At 45.5% G+C, this 21,351-nt stretch overlaps 1 protein-coding gene across 2 annotated transcripts in view; it reads left to right on the forward strand.

Annotated features, from left to right (window-relative positions):
* The first annotated feature begins 541 nt into the window (after positions 1–541).
* LOC137628856 (bolA-like protein 2) overlaps positions 542–21,351 on the forward strand; it is a 55,868-nt gene continuing 35,058 nt past the window's right edge. The window contains exon 1 of one of the 2 annotated variants that reach the window (XM_068360105.1): positions 542–707. In XM_068360105.1, coding sequence (XP_068216206.1) covers positions 633–707 — 75 coding nt within the window. In that variant the 5' untranslated portion in view covers positions 542–632. The remainder of the gene's footprint in view (positions 708–21,351) is intronic. The other variant, XM_068360103.1, reaches the window with a different exon arrangement.

Below are 21,351 nucleotides of genomic sequence, written 5' to 3' on the forward strand. Positions count from 1 at the left end.
ATCTTGTTTCTCTTCTTGTTATTTTGAAGTTTTTACATCTTATTTTCAAGTTTTTTTAATAGTTTATATATGGAAGATTTATTTTAATGTTATCATTGTTCTTAAACTTCTCTTGTAGTTTATTTCCTTATTTCCATTCATGACTGGACTGTTTCCTTGGAGCCCTTGGGCTTATAGCATTCTGCTTTTCTAACTAGGGTTGTAGCTTAGCGAGTGATAATAATAATAATAATAATAATAATAATAATAATAATAATAATAAGCACATATGTTATTCAAATTCATAGTAAAAAATTATAACATATGTCAACAAAGGTGTTCCTTAATAACCACCGTTGTCAAGAACATTTCTCATCACTTAACAGTGTATAATTTAAAAGTTTCTTTTGTAAGTAGGTATGTAATTTGTTTTAAATATAACTGCATAAGATAATATTTTTATAGTATGATTATGCATAAGTGTACATGTTTTTCAAATAATTTATTAAGAAATTATAACAAATGTCAACAAAGGTGTTGCGTAATAACCATCGCTGTCAAGAACATTCCTCATCTGTGCACCGCCGTCGCGTTGCCCACTTGTATATCGTCTGTGTTTCCCCAAGGAATTTAAATTCAATACATTTTGAGTTATGTCGGAGCAGGTCTCTTATACTGACACTTATATTAGAGAGAAACTTACCAAAGAACTCGAAGCTGTCCATGTTGTAAGTAATTCACGTGTTCAAACTTAGGAAACCTTGCATGCTGTTGTTGTGTTGCTATGCTTTAATTCTTGACGGTTTCTGGGGATGGCAAGCTTCGATTCCGCTTACTAAGCTTAAGTTGACCGATTAAACTATCGTTTGTGAATAGTAATTTGTGTTTTGGCTTTGATTACATCTTTATTAATTATTGTAGGGTCAGTTATTGATTTCATAATCCTCGGAAAAGTAGGCTGTATGCCGGTTCTCGTTTGCCGTAAGCCAAGTTAGCTTTTGGTAAAGATTTACTGTACGATAACACATTAGGGATTAAATTTGAGGTATGGCTGATCCTTTTGATGATTAATTTGTTTTAATTTCGTCGTAAATACTAGATTAATCCATTAAACACCCTCTATCCCACCATATTTTCTGAGATTTAAGGGTGGTAAGTTTACAATAAAACACGGGACACTTTTACTGTATTGGTCAAAAAAAAAACTTTTATTACAGTAAATGATGTGCTTCCAACAAATTTAGCCATTATCTCCACTGCAAATAAGCCGGTCTTTTGTTATTAACCCCCTCCCCCCTTCTCGAAGGATACAGGTGGGAACCTGGGATTTTGAGAGTGCGAAAATAGGACAAAGCGTGATTATTCAACCCTTTTTAGATATGTAAAAGGTACAGAACCTAAGAAACCCTCCTAAACTAACCTGGTAGTTCCCAGGTCACAAGCTCTAGCCGGGGAGTGGGGAGGCAAGCCCCCCCCCCCTCGACCCCCTTTCCCTGGTCACAAAACTTGATTATTTAACACTTGAGAATTGTAAAACGGTACAGAACTTAACAAACCCACTTAACCTGGTAGTTCCCAGGTCACAACCCCTAGCTGGGGGGGAGGCAAGGCCCCCGGACCCCCTTTCCCAGGTCACAAAACTTGATTATTTAACACTTGAGATTTGTAAAACGGTACAGAACCTAACGAACCCACTTAACCTAATCTAGTAGCTCCCAGGTCACAATCCCTAGGTGGGAGGCAAACCCTGGTTCCCACTAGATGTCTCATTTTTCAATATTAAACTTACCCGATAATCATGTAGCTGTCAACTCCGTTGCCCGACAGAATTCTATGGAGGGATACGCCAGCTATCACAATACTAGAAGGGGGTGTACTTACCAGCGCCACCTGTGGCCAGGTACTCAATCATTTGTTGTTGACACCTCCTCAATTATTCCTCTGTCGTGCTTCCGGCTAGACGTTCTGGGATACGCTCATGGTCTTTGAGTCTATTCATGGATATTTGGTGAAGTATTCTCTTAGATTAACGGCTGTCGCATACTGGAATCCTCTTTATATTAGCTAGATAGCTTTTATATAAATACTGATTAACGGTTAATGAATTTTTGCTTGTTTTTTGGATCACCCTTTGACTTACTCTTTGAAACAAGATGTCTGACGTTTCGCAAGCTCCCTCCCATAGACGATGTAGGTCTTGCAATAGGCGTATTCCGAAGGCCTCGGTAGATCCTCACACCGCTTGTTCTGACTGTAGGGACAGGCCCTGTCTATTAGAAAATCGGTGTGAGGAGTGCGCCGGACTTTCGGAATTGGATTTTGTACGTCTTTTAAAATATTCATCTAAGTTAGAGAGAACTAGAGTTAGGAGAAGTTCTTCTCACTCTTCTATGTTTTCCTCACCTCATGATCCCCTACCTTTTCCTACCCCTGTAGTGGCTACCCCCGAACCTACTGTGTGCCCTCCGCCTGATATGTCAACTGTTTTGCGTGCTATTCAGGCTTTAGGAGATAAAGTAGAATCAGTGGTAAGTGACCATAAGTCTCTGATGGCCGAGGTTAAAGAACTGAAGGTCAGGAGTGCAGTGGGTGGAAATAGTGCCAGTGCTGTGACGAGTGCTAGTGTCTGTGCAGTGCCAAGTGCTAGTGGTGCCAGTGTGGTGCGTGAGGATTTTTCTCTGCGAGCCAGTCGTCCTCCCAGTCCGGGACCTCTTGCAAGCTCCCATGCCCAGGGGAGAAGCAATGTCGAAGGGCTTAAGGGTTCGACAGGCCTTGTTAGGCGCACAGAATTATCCTCGGTGGTTGCGGGCGTGTCTTCCTTAGACCGTCACTCCCACCTGCAGACGATTGAGCCCGTCTTCTCGTCCGCTGATCTTCATGCAGGGAAGAAACGTTGGTCTCAGGTCTCGAGACCGCTTAAACGTAGAGTTCAGTCAGCGAGTGCTCAGCCAGGTTGTAGTCATTGGCTCAGCTCCGACTCGCCTCAGTCATCGGTCGACTGTACTCCGCCCAAGAGGAGTAAGGTTCTGCCTATACAGACCCCGACTGTGACTTTACCTCAGTCTGTTATCGTTTCTGCCGACCCCAAGTGGACCCTGCTTCAGTCCATGCAAGCTCAGCTTTCGGACTTGATGCGTGAGTGTCGGGCTGAGAGTGTTGCACCTCCTCCTCCGCCTACACTCCCTCCACCTGTTCTCGCACCGCCTGTGCTCGCCCAGCCTGCACCTGCTCCGCCTGGTCGCAGCTCCATCTGCCAGGCGTACGATGTTGAGCCACTTTCGGAGTTTGCTGTTCACAGTGTTGTTCAGCCTCAGCCTTCTTTAAGGCAACCCTTGCTTTGGGATCAGGAGAGTTATTCCACTCTTCCTCCTCCTCCCCTTGCTGCTCCACCAGTGGTGCAACTCTCGGTTGGGGTACAACAACCTCTCCCCTCCGTGAGTCTGTCTGCTCAACCATCGCTGCAGCGAGCTCAACCCTCATCTAGGCAAGCTCCTCTACACCATGGACTTGCGCCTCAGGAGCCTCAGCTTGCGAGAACTTTACCTTGTTCTGCGCAGCCTCAACCTTCTCATGCTCCACTCTTCTCACAGGAACAGGAACGGACTACTCCGCCTCCGTCCTCCGCTCAGCTTGTGCAATCCTTGGGTTCAACTCTTGCTAGGAGTCAACCTCCTTCACCCATGCTCCTGCCTTCTGCTCCGTCTGTTGTTCAGCCTATGCAGTCTGAGCCTCAGGTTTTCCCTCAAGATGAGGAAACCTCTGTTATTGTTCCTACCCGTTCTGACTCTGCGGTTCAGCATTCTGGTCCTATTGCTTCGCTACCCTCTGCTGATGAAGTGTCGGATGATGAGGAGGCACACCTTGATCCCTCATCAGACGTGGAGGAGTCTAAGCTTTCTCCATTGTCTTTTGATTTTCGAAAGGTCCTGGCTCTACTCAGGGAGCTTTACCCTGACCACTTCGTCTCTGCTGTTCCCCGCTCTCCTCCATCTGAGTTTTCGCTAGGCGTACAACAAGCTAAGTCGAACTATACTAAGCTTGTCCTAGCTAGATCCTCCAAGAGGGCTTTAAGGATCTTAGGGGAGTGGCTTCAGTCTAAACAACACCTGGGCAAGACTTCCTTCATGTTCCCTCCAACGAAGCTCGCTTCGAAAGGTTGCGTTTGGTATGCCACAGGGGAAGCACCAGGCTTGGGAGTACCTGCCTCTGCCCAGGCTGACTTCTCAAGTCTGGTGGACTCGCCTAGGAGGACTGCGATGAGACGCTCGAAGGTTTGTTGGACCTTCTCAGACCTGGATCATCTTCTGAAAGGGTTGTTCAGAGCTTTCGAAATGTTCAACTTTCTCGACTGGTGCCTGGGAGCCCTCAGCAAGAAAACATCTCCTGCGGACAAAGACTCTGCCATGCTAATTATGTCCTGCATGGATAAGGCTATCAGGGATGGATCGGGTGAGCTAGCGTCGTTATTTGTATCAGGGGTGTTGAAGAAAAGGGAACAACTGTGTACCTTCCTCTCAGCCAGCATTACACCGTGCCAGCGGTCACAGCTCCTTTTTGCTCCACTCTCAAAGTTCCTCTTTCCCGAGGAGCTAGTTAAGGACTTGTCGGCTGCCCTGATACAGAAGGACACGCACGATCTTGTAGCCTCATCGGCTCGTAAGTCTAAGGTTACCACCTCTGTCCCCAAGACTTATCGCTCCCCAGTGGCTGATACCCCGGCCACTAGGTTCATACCGCCCTTTCGTGGTAGAGCCCCCAGCCGAGGAAGCTCCCGTCCAGACTCTCACAGGGGCAAGTCTAGGAAAGGACCCAGGACATCTAAGGGAAAGCACTGACTCTCAGATTCTCCAGACAACAGTAGGAGCCAGACTCAAGATCTTCTGGCAAGCCTGGGAGAAGAGAGGTGCAGACGCACAGTCTGTCAGTTGGCTGAGGTACGGTTACAGGATTCCATTCTGCCTCAAACCGCCTCTGACCACATCGCCCATCAACCTCTCTCCCAACTACAAAGAAGAGGACAAGAGGCTAGCATTGCAACAGGAGGTGTCGCTACTTGTGCAGAAGAAGGCAGTGGTTATAGTCCGGGACCATCAATCCCCGGGCTTCTACAACCGTCTCTTTCTTGTAGCCAAAAAGACAGGAGGTTGGAGACCGGTGCTGGACGTCAGCTCTCTCAACGAGTATGTCACCAAGCAGACGTTCACAATGGAGACAACCAAGTCGGTCTTAGCAGCGGTCAGACAGGAGGACTGGATGGTCTCGTTGGACTTGAAAGATGCATACTTTCACGTTCCCATTCATCCAGACTCCCAACCTTTCCTGAGATTCGTTTTCGGAAAGGTTGTCTATCAGTTCCAAGCCCTGTGTTTTGGCCTAAGCACAGCTCCTATGGTCTTTACTCATCTGATGAGGAATGTAGCGAAATTCCTGCACTTATCGAACATCAGAGCCTCCCTCTACCTAGACGACTGGCTGTTGAGAGCCTCCACGAGTCGTCGTTGTCTGGAGAACCTCTCTTGGACTTTAGATCTAATCAGAGACCTAGGTCTATTAGTCAATATAGAGAAATCTCAACTCATTCCCTCCCAATCCATTGTGTACCTGGGAATGGAGATTCAGAGTCGGGATTTTCGGGCTTTTCCATCGGCCCCCAGGATAAACCAAGCCCTAGAGTGCATCATGAGCATGCTGAAGAGGAGCAATTGCTCAGTGAGACAGTGGATGAGTCTCACAGGGACCCTCTCATCTCTGGCCCTGTTTGTCGAGCTAGGGAGACTCCACCTCCGCCCTCTTCAATTCCATCTTGCAGCTCATTGGGACAAGGGCTCGACTCTAGAAGCAGTCTCTATCCCTATCAACCAAGAGATGAAGACCACTCTCCGGTGGTGGAAGCACAATCTCCTTCTCAAGGAGGGTCTATCATTGGCCATCCAGACCCCCCATCTTCATCTCTTCTCGGATGCATCGGACTCGGGCTGGGGTGCGACCTTGGACGGACGGGAATGCTCAGGAGTATGGAACAAGGAACAAGGATTACTCCACATCAACTGCAAGGAACTGTTAGCAGTTCATCTTGCCCTGTTGAACTTCAAGTCCCTCCTGCTAGGCAAAGTGGTGGAGGTGAATTCAGACAACACCACAGCCTTGGCTTACATCTCCAAGCAAGGAGGGACCCATTCGAGGAGCCTTTACGAGATCGCAAGGGACCTCCTCATTTGGTCAAGAGGTCTAAACCTCACACTGGTCACGAGGTTCATCCAGGGCGATATGAATGTTTCAGCGGATCGCCTCAGCAGAAGGAATCGGGTCATTCCCACGGAATGGACCCTCCACAAGAGTGTGTGCAGCAGACTTTGGACCTTGTGGGGTCAACCTACCATAGATCTGTTTGCCACCTCCATCACCAAGAGACTTCCGCTTTATTGTTCCCCTGTTCCAGACCCTGCAGCGGTTCATGTGGATGCTTTTCTTCTGAACTGGTCCCATCTCGATCTGTACGCATTCCCTCCGTTCAAGATTATAAACAAAGTTCTGCAGAAATTCGTCTCGCACGAAGGGACACGGCTGACGCTGGTTGCTCCCCTTTGGCCTGCAAGAGAATGGTACACAGAGGTACTTCAATGGCTAGTCGACTTCCCCAGGACTCTACCTCTAAGAGTGGACCTTCTACGTCAACCACACGTAGACAGGTTGCACCCAAACCTCCACGCTCTTCGACTGACTGCCTTCAGACTGTCGAAAGATTCGCTAGAGCTAGAGGCTTTTCGAAGGAGGCAGCCAGTGCGATTGCCAGAGCTAGAAGAATTTCCACTCGTAGAGTCTACCAGTCTAAGTGGGAGGTCTTCCGAAGCTGGTGTAGAGCCAATTCAATATCCTCTACCAATACCTCTGTGATCCAAATAGCTGACTTCCTTCTTCATCTTAGGAATGAGAGATCCCTTTCAACACCTACGATTAAAGGGTATAGGAGCATGTTGGCCTCAGTCCTCCGCCACAGGGGTTTGGACCTGTCTTCCAACAAGGACCTTCAAGACATTCTCAAGTCTTTTGAGACGTCTAAAGAACGTCGTCTTTCCACTCCAGGCTGGAATCTAGACGTAGTCTTAAGGTTCCTTATGACATCTAGGTTCGAACCTCTCCAGTCAGCTTCCTTCAAGGATCTTACCCTCAAGACTGCTTTTCTCGTTTGCCTTGCAACAGCTAAGAGAGTCAGTGAGGTTCATGCCTTCAGCAAGAACATTGGTTTCACAACCGAATCAGCTACATGTTCTTTTCAGCTTGGATTCCTAGCAAAGAACGAGCTTCCTTCACGTCCTTGGCCTAGATCGTTCGAAATACCTAGCCTCTCCAACATGGTAGGTAACGAACTAGAGAGAGTTCTTTGCCCTGTCAGAGCTCTCAAATATTATCTGAAGAGGTCTAAACCTATTCGAGGACAGTCAGAAGCCTTATGGTGTGCCATCAAGAAACCCTCGAGACCCATGTCCAAGAATGGGCTTTCGTACTATATAAGGCTTCTGATCAGAGAAGCACATTCTCACTTAAAGGAGGAAGACCTTGCATTGCTGAAGGTAAGGACCCACGAAGTAAGAGCTGTAGCTACTTCGTTGGCCTTTAATAAAAACCGTTCTCTGCAGAGCATTATGGATGCAACCTATTGGAGGAGCAAGTCAGTGTTTGCATCATTTTATCTGAAAGATGTCCAGTCTCTTTACGAGAACTGCTACACCCTGGGACCATTCGTAGCAGCGAGTGCAGTAGTAGGTGAGGGCTCAGCCACTACATTCCCTTAATCCCATAACCTTTTTAACCTTTCTCTTGAATACTTTTATTGTTGTTTTTATGGTTGTTACGGTAGGCTAAGAAGCCTTCCGCATCCTTGGATTTGGCGGGTGGTCTATTCATTCTTGAGAAGCGCCTGGGTTAAAGGTTTGGTAGAGGTCCTTTAGTAGGGTTGCAACCCCTTGTACTTTGGCACCTTTGGGTTGATTCAGCCTCCAAGAGGAACGCTGCGCTCAGTAAGGAAGACGAACTTTAAATAAAAGGCAGAGTAACGGTTCTATTCGACTTCCTTACCAGGTACTTATTATTTCATTGTTATTTGAGATAACTGTTATATGAAATTTGGGATACTTAGCTATCCTTTAATCATGTACACTGGTTTTCACCCACCTCCCTGGGTGTGAATCAGCTACATGATTATCGGGTAAGTTTAATATTGAAAAATGTTATTTTTATTAATAAAATAAATTTTTGAATATACTTACCCGATAATCATGATTTAATCGACCCTCCCTTTCCTCCCCAGAGAGAACCAGTGGACCGAGGAATAATTGAGGAGGTGTCAACAACAAATGATTGAGTACCTGGCCACAGGTGGCGCTGGTAAGTACACCCCCTTCTAGTATTGTGATAGCTGGCGTATCCCTCCATAGAATTCTGTCGGGCAACGGAGTTGACAGCTACATGATTATCGGGTAAGTATATTCAAAAATTTATTTTAATAATAAAAATAACATATTACCGTAGGACATGATCTCAATATTTTGTGCATTTATTTGTGGTTTCATGGGTCCCAGAGAATATATAGAGAAGAAAAGGTTGGTTTCACCATTATTTATTGATTTGCCAGTATATTTTCCCCACCCCTAATTCCCACCAGGTATCCCTCATTAATGTAGGATATATTAAGGTATATTTTAATAATTATTCATTTGCAAGGGAAATAAAGGTCATTTTGGAAAAAAAAACAGGAGTTTTTCTATATATACTCCAATTTTTTTTATTAGTAAAGCTTCCCCTGTATTTTACTATAATAATACCTTAAGGATAACTTGCCGCCTTTATAAAGTGGCTGCTGTTTGTGTACGATCGACGCGCAGACCCCTCACCCCCACCCCCGGTTAAACCTCATGATAGCACTAAGTTTGCATGAAAAGATTTTTAAACTTTACAAACTATTGTGCATTCCATGTTATTCATAAATTTGCATTAAAGTGCATTTATGTCGAGATAATATGGCTTTGTTGATTTTCTTTTCTCCAGATTTTAAAGGGGAGGAATTGATATCAGTGTTTGTGTGTTCATTTGGTTCGCAAACAAAATAAAGAGCCTTTGTAGTTGGTAAAGACGAAACAGATGTAAGATTTCAAAAGTTATGATTGAAAACCACATTTTAAAAGAAAAACAAACTCGGGAACACCATCTAAACTAAAGTTCCCAACCTAACCTAACCTAGGAGCCTTATTCTTACCTACTTAACTATTGGGGCCCTCGTTAGACTGCCTTATCCTTATCTTACCCTAAGACTAATTCTCAAACCTGTGTTCGCTTCCCAATCGACTCCACTCCTGGCAAGGTAACACTAAATCATAATATTTTTGAAATTGTAAAACTGACTCCTTATTATTGTAATTCAGACCAAAATAAAGAACAACTTACCCATAAAGAAAATTAATTTGACAAGTAATAAGGAATTTTACACCTGTCCTAACAAACTACATTCAGTACTTCAATATTAAGAAGAGAAAATTGTATCTATTTTCTTTTAACATTGAAGTAACCTGTAAAGAATTCTTGAATTGAATGGCATGCATATTATATCTATCAGCATTAGAAAATTTTCCCTGAACTAATTATCCACTGTTTTGAGGTAGGCTGAATGTACAGTAGTCTGTTGGGACAGGTTTAAACTTTCTTATTACTTACCAAATTGATTTTCTTTATAGGGAAGTTGTTTATTTTGGCCTGAAATACAATACTATGAAGCTAGTTTTACAATCTAAAAATATTATGATTTAGTGTTACCTTGCCACTAGTGGAGCCAGTTTGAAGCGAACACAAGGTTGAGACTTAGTCTTAGGGTTAAATAAGAATACAGCTGTCTAACGAGGGTCAAAAAGAAGATTGTTTAACCCTCTTGATAGGTAAGGAGATAGTTCCTTAGTTAGGTAAGGGTAGAATTATAGAACACGGGACATTTCAATAGGAAATACAACTTTTTATACAGTAAGTAGTGTGCTTTTAATGAATTTGACTTTTATATCCACTGCAAGTAAGCTGTTCAATCATTATGGACCTGGGACTTTGGGTGTGCGAAAACAGGACAAAACATGATTATTTAACACTTTTGAGATTTGTAAAAGGCTACAGAATCTAACAAACCCACCTAACCTAACCTAGTAGTTCCCAGGTCACAGGCCTAGCCCGGGGGCAATATGCTTTGTTACGTTTGGCTCCGTAACGCACACCGGACACACAACAGCTACAAAGGAACTGAAGAGTTGTACTAAGAAAATGAGGTGTGCCACAGAACTGCCCACGTCTCACTCAAGTATACAAATATGCCTAAATCTGGCAAACTTCATTGTATGGTAGGGGAAGGAAGGAGAAGGAGCTTCTTGCAAATGAACGAACAGCAGTACAGTAATTCCATTAGAGGAAAGAAAGTGGAAGGATGGCTTGTGCGCAGGAAGTACAAAGTCGTTATCGTGCAACAAGCTATGCACAAGCGGGAGCAGATACGTCTGACTTGTATAATGTAAACAAAAGTGAAATAGATATTTCAGGGGAAGAGGATCCTCTTATTTTGTGCAATTTTGGGGGATTTAATATGCGTCCCAGATTAATGTATAAAGAATAAAAGGTTAGTTTTACCATTATTTATCGATTAGCTAGTAAATTTTCCCACCCAAAACCCCCCGAATCCCACTGGGTGGCCCCCAATACCCGTAGGATATATTAGGGTGTATCTGATTAACTATTTATTTGCAACAGAAATAAAGGTCATTTTCGAAGACAATGGGATTTTTCCTATATATAAACCCATTTGTTCACTAGTAAAGTTTTTCCTGTATTCTAAAATACTACTTAGGTTAGATAGGTAACCTTAGGTTAGGTGGTGTTCTTGTGCTTTTTCCCCTTTTAAAATTCTGTCCCAATGAACTGCAAAGGCTCCATACAAAAAGTGGTTTGTAGCTATTCAAGTTCATAATCATTAAAATTAGTACCCGAGATGTAACTAATGTATATGTCTGTATTTCTGAAGGTATAGTTTTTCCCCTGTTTCCCCATATTATTATTATTACTATTACTAGTTAAACTAAAACCCTAGTTGGAAAAGCATGTTGCTATATGCCCAAGGGCTCCAACAGGGAAAATAGCCCTTTGGGGAAATGATATTAGAAAACCGATAAAATTACGTGCACGAGTGTACCCTCAAGAAGGAGACCTCTAACCCATGACAGTGGAAGACCACTGCTTACCATAGCCTACTCTTACCAAGAGGAAAGTTGCCACTGAACTATTACTATGCAGTAGTTAACCCCTTGAGTGAAGAAGATTTTTTCTTAGTGTTGTCAGGTGTTTGATGAAAGAGGAGAATGTGTAAAGAATAGGTCAAACTATTTAGCGTATGTGTAGGCAAAGGAAATATGAGCTGTATCAAAACTTTATGATGGAAAAGATAACCAGTGTTACAGAAATTATATTGGTATTTTCATCTTTGATTTAACCTTTTCAGACAAATGATAAAAGAAATACATAGCAAAATGTGAAAATCTTTGGAAGTATTAACACAGTTTATTTTAAGGGTCCACAGCACAGATAGAACAAGCATCATTGTACAATAAGGGGGAGTTTTAATATTAGCCAGGCAAATCATGCAGAAAAGAATACTGTGTAAACCTTGCCAGAATTGAATCAAAGTTACACTATCTTTTGATAAGAATGATTTTGTGCCACTGTTGTTACTGTTGCACTTATGGTGTGGTTGCCCAATGTTGTTTCCAATCCTGCTTAAAGTTGCTAAGTTAAGGGCTCAGCATAACATGTTCCCCTTAATTCCAAGAGGTTAATTGGGCTCTCTTACCTTCTCATTATTTTATTGATTTGACATTACCAGATCTGTAAGACTGGTGTCCCAGATCTGTTAAAAGTTTTCTTGAAAATAATAAAATCTCGGGAGCATGCAAGACCTTTAAAGGTTTAAAGGTCGCTCATGAATGGCAGAGGCAAGGGACAGTGGCATTGCCCTAGCAATCAGGACAATGCCCTAGAGACTGACAATATATTATATGATCAGTGCCCAAGTCTCCTCTCCACCCAAGCTAGGACCAAGGAGGGCCAGGCAGTGGCTGCTGATGACTCAGCAGATAGACCTATAGGCTCCCCAAAATCCCCCAACCTTAACTCACAAGGATGGTAAGGTTGCAGACACTAGTGGCACTAGCGAGTTTGAGCGGGACTCGAACCCCCGACTGGCAAACACCAGGCAGAGACATTACCAATCAGGCCTGAGCTTCATTTGAGGTGTAATGAGACCTTTTAAGAGGTTTTAAACGGATTTCTCTTTGAATGCTGGTGTGCTGACTAGCGGTTACTATTCATTTAGAGTTGGAGGGACTTGAGTACGAAATCCCAATAGGGTTGTGGTGGCCTAATGGAAATGTGCCTGCTGGAAGGGAGATCGAGTCCTGCTCAAGCGCAATAGTTTCTTGTAGTGTCTGCAACCTCATCATTCTTGTGAACTAAGGATTGGGGTTTTGTGACATCCTTTAGTTCTCTCTGCTAAGTCATCAGCAGTAATTGTCTGGCCTTGAGTGGAGAGGAGACTTGGGTGCTGATCATATGTATATATGGTCAATCTCTAGGTCATTGCCACTGTCCTTTGCCTTTGCCATTCTTGAGTAGCCTTTATAAAACCTTGAAAGAAAATCTGTGATCCACTGTAATTCCATGTATGGTTTTGGATATTAATTTTGATAGGCACTCATAAATGTTCTTGTAGTTTCATTATCTGTCAGTAATAGTAAATGAGTTTGAATCTGAACTTACTGAAATCAGGTGATGAATTTGACCCTTCAGGGTTGCAGAAGGTAAAGGTCATGTCATTTTAAAGCCCATATGTGGTTATCTAATTGTCAGGGATATTAACTGAGTGTGTATCTGTACATTTTTTTAGTCTCCCCCCCTCAGAAATATGGTGACCTTGATAACTTGACCCTTTTGAACTTTGAGCGTATCATTCTTCAAAACTGCCTTTGTTTTGTAACTGTTTTACAATCCTATGCTATTTATTTAGGGGTATTACTTTCTGCGTAGCTCAAATGACAAGCCATTGAAATTTAGTGAGGGTTAACTACCCATACTGCTAGTTAGCGGAGGTAGGGGATGGTAGCTTGGTACCATTCCCACTTACACACCGGTGATTTAGCTCACTTTGCTTTTGGCTCGGATGGTGTACGGTCGTTGCCGTTCCTCATGCTTCGCCATTATAATTGGACTGCCATTAATTCTTTTTTGCTTTTTTTGTGTGTGTGTGTGTGTTGACTTCTGCAAACATGTGCACCTGCCCTGGACTCAATGGCCGGCCCGTCGGAACCTATATGACGGCAGTGGAGACCGATCCCCACACCCTTTGTCCCGACTGCAGAGGTCAACGGTGTGATAGCAACTACCAGTGTAATGAGTGTCGGGAGTGGTCTGCCTCCCAGTGGGAGAGGTTTGAGCGATGACGAAAGAAGTCTAAGCGGAATATTTCTCTTTCGAAGCTTCCTTCGAAGGGGAAAAAAACCCAAGGACTCTTCTTCCATCTCCCAACCTTCCTCCGAGCTCCTACTCGTTCAGTCTCTTCCGAGAGACTGTCAAGTAGTAGCATAGACTTTTTTAATTTTGGCCAACCCTGGTCCTTGAGAGATGGTGTTGCTTCCCCTAGAGAAGCTGCCCCACCGCTGGGTGAGGCCTTGTCTTTGTCTTCCGTGTTACAGGAATGGTCATCCTAGGGGCTTCAGGGTCAGCCCTCCAAGGACTCCTTGCTGCAGCTCATGCTCTGGGGTGCAAGTGTTCAGCCGTCGTCGTCGACTTCGAAGGTAGATCCTCTTGCGTTCTTCGATGTCGTGGGGTCAGAGGTGTCTTCTGTGGTTTCTGCCGACTTCCCTGCCTCTCCAGACTCTCCAACTGTTGCTGCCGGCTCCCCTGCCCCTCCAGACTCTCCAGGTGTTGCTGCCAACTTAGTTTCCCCCCTTCCTGATCATCCTTTGAGAGGGGAACTTAGTCCTACGTCTGTCTCTCCTGCGAGTGTTTCTTCCCCTCAGGGGAGTTCACTCATAGAGACACTTCTTCGGAGGACTGCTGCTGCTCATAGTCAGCTTGCTGATCCAACGGCTCCTGGAGGGCGTCTCCATCTCAGAGCTCACCCGCTGCTTTGCCTTAGAGGTCGTCCTTCACCATCGGTGGAAAGGCGCCTCTTCGGCACTTCAGCCTCGTCATCTCAGCCATCCCCCAGAGAGGAGTCTCCGCTTCAGTCGTCTCTTGGCCCTCGACCTTTGCCCGTTCCTGTACCTTCTCCCTATGACGCTGTTGCTAGTCCTGGGACTTCGGTTCTGGACTCCTCTGTAGATTGTTTGTGATCTCCATCAGTGGATGTTCGCCCTTCCAAAGGGCACGTCCCTGTTCATGTGCTGTCTACCAACCGACCTGCTGACCTACCATCACCGATCCTATCTCCGGTACACCCTCCTGAGGCCCTACCTAAGCGTTTAGCTGCGCGCCAACGCTCTCCAGCTTGCCAGCGCCCTGCAGTGTACCAGCGCTCACCAACATTTCGTCAGCTCCAGTCTTCTCCATCACGCTTTAAAAAGCTCCCACGCTCTCCAGCTTGTCAGCGCTCTACAACGCTTCGGTGCGCGCCTTCACCTGCTCGCCCTCAGCGCCTTCACCTGCTCGCCCTCAGCGCCTTCACCTGCTCGCCCTCAGCGCCTTCACCTGCTCGCCCTCAGCGCCTTCCAGTGAGCCAACGATCACCGATGCAACAGAGCTCACTGAAACCTCAGCTACGCACCAGCGCTCTCCTGCGTGCGCCAACACTTCCCACACTCGCCTATGCGCCAGCGCTTACCTGCACATTCGCACAGTAATCAGGAACAGCACATTGATGGTCACCATTGCTTCATTTCCCACCCCACAAACACCTTTCAGTGTGTCTGCTGGGGAAAGGGGAATGGGCCTCTACAGAAGGGTTCAGGATCCCAAAACTGCCTTCCTCTAAGGCGGAGCCACCTACAGCAGAGACTAATTGTAGGAAACCTTCGGTCCCTTTCCCTTCAGGCATCTGTTAGTCAACAGCCATGGTTCAGTGCTATGGTCAGGGCAGTGGTACAGACCTTCAATCCTGCCCTGTCTGGCTGCTCTTTGGAGCAGCCTACAGCTCCAGCAGACCCTCGGCAAGGAACCAGGACTTCTTCCTCCCCCCTGAAGAGGAAAAGAGGAGTCTTGGATGCGGTTCCTTCCTCGAGGGTAAAGCTGACTCCGGTTAGTCCATGAAGGACAGCTCCTCCTGCATCTTCCTCGGGATACTCCCCTACCTCACCTTTGCCGAGGGAGTTGCGTGAGGAAAGGACCTCCTCCCTTCCACCTTTGGAGGAAGCCTCCCCTCACACGGAGAGTTCCCCACCACCAATGGAAATCAGGAGGGACACGACATCTCGGCCTTCGATGCTGGAGTCCTATCTCCTTCCTCAAAAGGAGTCCAAGGACTCCAAAACTCTGCCAAAGTCCTCTTCTAGGACTACCAAGTCTACAGAGACATCCAGTCACTCAAGGAATGTCCGCGACCCTCCCCGGGAAGAGTTCTCGGGGATGGAAGAAGGAGACTTCACTGCAAGTTCATTGAAAGGAGACCAAAAAGAGTTAGAACATGCATTCTGGCAAGTTCTGACTCATAAGCGTTCGCAATGGGTTTACCGACCCAGAGATCCCCCCACGGAAGGAAAAGGACACGGTCTCAGACCGTGTCTTTGGCACCCAGAAATCCTCAAGGGCTGAAGGATGCCAGGGCTAAGATCCCCCTACAGCTCTCCGAATATGCCTCTTCCCATCGTTCCGGCTCTACCAATGAGCATCTCCCACCTCCTCGTGTCCAATAGAGGAGGTATTTTGAGATTCTGGAGGAGCCTCGTCCAGCTCTTTCTCTCCACCACTCCTTGGAAGAGCTCACCAAGGGAGTCTCTCTAGAGAGACTCCAATTGACAGGTCTCTTTCTCGGCAACCAAGATCCTTAACCAGGAGAAGGTCATGAAGTTCGCCATGCAGGCTACTTCGTGGCTTGATGTCTGGTTAGGGACCTTGGGAATCCTGGTATGGACTGAGGATTTCTCCAAGGAACGTACCAGGAAAGTAATGGAGACTCCTGCTCTCAGGCACTCGCATGATCGAGTTTCTTGCCCACCAAGTTTTGAACTTGTGGGCGAATACCATCCTGAAACGTTGGGATGCGGTGTCTGAGAGGTTCATCAACAAGTCCCAAATGCCGAGATTGCTAAACTCAGATATTCCTCTCTAGAGGGAGCCCATCTATTCGAGCCTAAGGACGTGGAACATGCTGCTGAGAGATGGAGGAATTCCCATCATGACTCAATCCTCCATAGGGCTTGCTTTGATTTCGAAACCCTATAAACCACCAGCTCCTCAGCAGTCCCGAGTAGCCAGGACCATGACGACCAAGACAGCAGCGAAGATCACAGTGTCTACTAAGTCCTATACAGGAGGAAAATATCCTAGAGGGAGCAGCCGAGGCTGCAAACGCTAGGATAGGCACTCCTCCTGCTTGTCCACCAGTAGGGGGATACCTACAAAGTTGCTCGGACAGGTGGAAGCAACTCGGGGTCGAACCCTGGACAATCTCAGCGATTCGTCTAGGATATCGCATCCCGTTCATAACATCTCTCCCTCCCCTGACCAGGAATCCAGTGTCTATAGATTCTTTTGCCATGGGATCAGCAAAGGGGCTGGCCCTTCGGGCAGAAGTCCAGACCCTGTTGAAGAAGGGCGCTCTCCAGAAGGTCCTCGGTGGGTCCCCAGGCTTCTTCAGTCGACTCTTTCTTATGAAAAAGGCGTCTGGAGGCTGAAGACCAGTCATCGATTTCTCAGCTCTGAACAAGTTTGTCAAACAAACTCCGTTCAGCATGGAGACAGCAGACACGGTCAGACTAGCGGTAAGACCACAGGACTTCATGTGTACACCGCACCTAAAGGACACATACTTTCAGATCCCAGTCCATCTGTCTTCAAGGAAGTACTTGAGGTTCAACCTAGACAACAGGAAATACCAGTTCAAGGTGCTGTGCTTAGATCTTTCCACAGCACCTCAAGTTTTCACCAGTGTTTGCCCCAGTGTCATTTTGGGCACACAGGATTTGTATCCGTCTCCTTCGTTATCTGGACGACTGGCTAATCCTAGCAGACTCGGTTGTCAACCCTTCTTCAACATCGAGACAAACTTTTGAGGCTTTGCTAAGATCTGGGGATCATGGTAAATCTCGAGAAATCCTCCCTGCTTCCTACTCAGGGACTGGTATACCTAGGCATGATAATAGACACCAATCTCCACAAAGCCTTCCCATCAGATGACAGAGTAGCAAGGCTGAGGAAGGTCACAAGACCCTTTCTCAGACGAGAAGAACTTCCAGCCCAAGCATGGTTACATCTCCTTGGTCGCCTTTCATCACGGGCCCGTCTAGTTCCCAACGGCCGCCTCAGGATGAGATCTTTCCAGTGGCGACTCAAGTCCCGGTGAAATCAGACTCTTTCCCTGGACATCTGGAACCCTATGGGATCAGCAGAACAGACGGACCTCAAGTGTTGGGTGGCAGACGAGAATCTACGAAAGGGAGTGGATCTTCTTGTCCTGCCCCCGGATTTGATACCGTTCTCGGACGCTTCAAAAAAAGGGTGGGGGTTCACGTGCTGTATCACAGGACCTCAGGTCTCTGGTCAGAGTCAAAAGAGTACCTCTACATAAATCTCATAGAGATGAAGGCCGTCTTTCTGGCCCTTCAACAGTTCCAACAGTTCCTGGCAGGCCACTCTAGTGGCTTACATCAACAAGCAAGGAGGTACTTTTTCACAGCCCCTGTCCTATCTGGCAGTAGAGATACCGAGATGGGCCGAGATTCACTCGCTACCACTATCGGCACGCTTCATTCCGGGCAAGAGGAATGTGCTCGCCGACAACTTGAGCAGAGCATCTCTGATAGTGAGTACCGAGTGGTCTTTGGATCATCTAGTACCGAACTAAATCCTGACTTTGTGGGGTTCTCCGACAATGGACCTCTTCGCAACGGCCCTGAACTTCAGGCTCCTGTTATACTGTTCCCCAGTCCCAGATTCCAAGGCTCTCTGGCAAGATGCATTCCAACAACGGTGAGACACCATTGACGTTTACGTCTTTCCCCCATTTTGTCTGATGAGGTTACTTGAAGCCAGAACATAGGTCAACCTCTCAATGACCCTCATAGCTCCACTATGGCATCAAGCGGAATGGTTTCCGGACCTTCTGCAACTTCTGACAGTCTCCAAGAGAACTCCCTCCACAACACAATCTATTCAAACAGCCACATGCCAGTATTCCACAAAGAAACTACGACTTCATGCCTGGAGACTATCCAGCATCTCCTCTCTCTGAGAGGATTTTCGCAACAAGTTGCGACTAGGATGTCTGGACACCTGCGAAAGTCATCAGCAGCAGTCTTCCAGGCAAAGTGGAAGGTCTTCTTTGGTTGGTGTCGTGGAAGGGTTATCTCTCCTCTCGATGCCACTATTCCAGCATTAGAGGAGTTCCTCGTGTATTTGCGGGAAGAAATGCGCCTGTCAGTCTCGGCGGTAAAAGGCTATCACTCAGCCTTAAGCCTCGCCTTTAGACTAAATGGAATGGACATTTCTTCATCGCTAGAACTTTCCTTACTCATACGGAGTTATGAATTTACCTGTCCTCCGTCTGAAGTGAGACCTCCCCCGTGGAACGTGGTCCGAGTTCTCAGGTCTCTTATGAGACCTTCCTATGAACCATTACGCTAAGCAACTGATTGCCATCTAACTTGGAAGACGGTTTATTACTTAGACTCAGATCCTGGAGTAGCGGATCCTCGTTTCGACTCCTTCCGGATTTCGAGTCTTCGTTCTGTAACAAATGACCCAGATCATCTTTTACTCTGCCCAGTGAGGAGTTTAAGGCTGTACCTTAAGAGAACAGCTGCAGCCTGTCCTCGTATGCCTGCACTCTTCATCAGCATAGGAAGGACCAAGAGGAGGGTCACCAAGAACACAATCTTGGCATGGATTCACAAGGTCATAAATCATGCACTGAATCCAGACCCCCCTCCTTCACATCGCCCCAGAGCTCATGATATCAGGGGCTTAGCTACATCCCTGACATTTAAGAGGAACTTCTCAGTGACGCAGTTCTTCAGGTTAGGGTGTGGCAACGACAAACTACATTCACATCCCACTACCTGCAAGACGTGACCACAGGACCCTCGATACGTTTTCTATCAGTCCTGTGGTGGCTGCACAACAGGTGGTATAATTCCTCAAGCTCCTTATTGGATAAGTAGCAGAAGGTTGAGGGCACTGTTACCCGGTCTTAGTCTGCGTGAATGAAAAGGTTTGACTGGCTCTTGTTCTTTTCTTCATCCACCCCTCTCTTGGGGAAAATAGCATCCTGGGTTGTCTGCACAAGCTGACCTCAAACCACTGCAGGTAAACCATGCTCCCTTGTGTATCTAGTATTAAGCTAATACTGTTGCGTCCCCATACCCTGGCGAGGTGGTATTGGGATAGTCTTGGTTACAACAGTTTTTCGTACTAAAGACTTTTAATAACTTTATCTAGACGGTCACATTTCTATATATCTCAACACACAGCATGCGTAGGCTGCTGACCTTTCGTAGCAAGGTTTTTGCGAGGCGCATAGACCCCATATTTTGCGGCAACATATTCAGATAAGGAGCCCCCGGGTAAAAGCCAAAAGCCAGATTGGCAGCAACGTCCACCCTTCCTAATGAGTTGGTCAACCCTAAATAAATAGCGTAGTTTTGTATTCCAGTTATGGAACAAATGACAAATTTGTAGATAATTTGTATTTTTCCTAACGATACAAACGTTAGCTATTTATACAAACTTGCCTGCCAGCCCTATACCCCTTGAAGTCCTACCTCCAAGCAAAGTGAGCTAAATCACCAGTGTGTGAATGGGAGCAGTAGCTAGTTACCCCCCCCCCCCTACCCCCGCTAACTAAAGGTATGGGTAGTCAACTCGCGCTAAATTTTAATGGCTCGTCATTTCAGCTACGCAGAAAGTAATACCCCTAAATAAATAGCTAAGGTTTGTATCATTAGGAAAAATACAAATTATCTACGAATTTGTCATTTTCACTATTTTGATATATATAATATATTTTTGTCACTAGAGTATGAAGATTTTGCTAATGGTTTCAAGTAAATCGAATGATATTCCACGGAGCTATAGTCTTAGAGTCAATTTTAACCTTTTGGGTTAGTGACTTTGACCCTGGGGTCAAGATTTTAACAATACAGTATTTATTCTGTCATAGTGCATCTCCTGGAAATTTTAAGAAAATCCATCTTGTAGTTTCCCCTTAATATTGCTAACAAAAAAAGAAACAAACAAACACAAAGAAAGCAAAGAGAAAAAAATACCAAAAACAATACCGCTCGGCCATCTCGATGGGGACGCGATAAAAGTTTCGTTGATTGCGCTCTGAAGAAAAACATTTCAATGACTACTGGGAATGATAGTTACTAGGGAGCTGGTAACATTATTAGGGAGAAAATACACTAGTTGAACAGTTTGGGAAATGTTACAGTTGGTAACACTGCATATGAACTTCTAATGGTTCTAGTAATTAAGTTTGTCCAAGGAGGAGTAGGGTGTAGTGAACCTCAGTGGAGATGACAGGGTTTAACAATACAATTATTTCTATTGGTCTTGGATGTCTACAGTATATGAAATTAACACAGTAATTTTAAAATATACTTATCATTTATTGCGAAATTTTCAAGATACAGTATAGGGCTACTAAAAATGAATGATTTGATAATTATGCTAATTGTCCTAAGAAAATGTATAATGATTAGACTATCAAGTGTCTTGCATGATTCTTCTATTTTGGCCGTACCTTGGGTTGCTTTTGTTTTTCTTCCTCATCGCGTGATGCAAGTGCAGTGCATTGTGTGTGAATGATTGTCATACTCTACAATCTCCTTCAACTATTTATCGTTTATTAACCAAATGCTTTGGATTGTTTTGACTTGGAGGCGTAAGTTCGAGTCCTTGCCTAGTGAGAAGCATTTGTCATGAAAGAAATTTTAGTGGATGTGTATTCCCAAGGTTAAAATTCAATTGTTCCTGTGCAAAATACAGACCTTCCACTCTTTGCTATACTGTATGGTATTATTTTGGCGAAGCTGAAACCAGCCGATAAGCTTTTTTGTCAGGGTGTAACTACCCACTGCCAGTTAGCGGGGGTTGGTGGACGAGGGTAAGTTAACCCTCCCACTTACACCAGCACTAGCAACT

This window comes from Palaemon carinicauda, chromosome 36, assembly GCF_036898095.1.
Source record: "Palaemon carinicauda isolate YSFRI2023 chromosome 36, ASM3689809v2, whole genome shotgun sequence".
Taxonomy (NCBI): domain Eukaryota; kingdom Metazoa; phylum Arthropoda; class Malacostraca; order Decapoda; family Palaemonidae; genus Palaemon; species Palaemon carinicauda.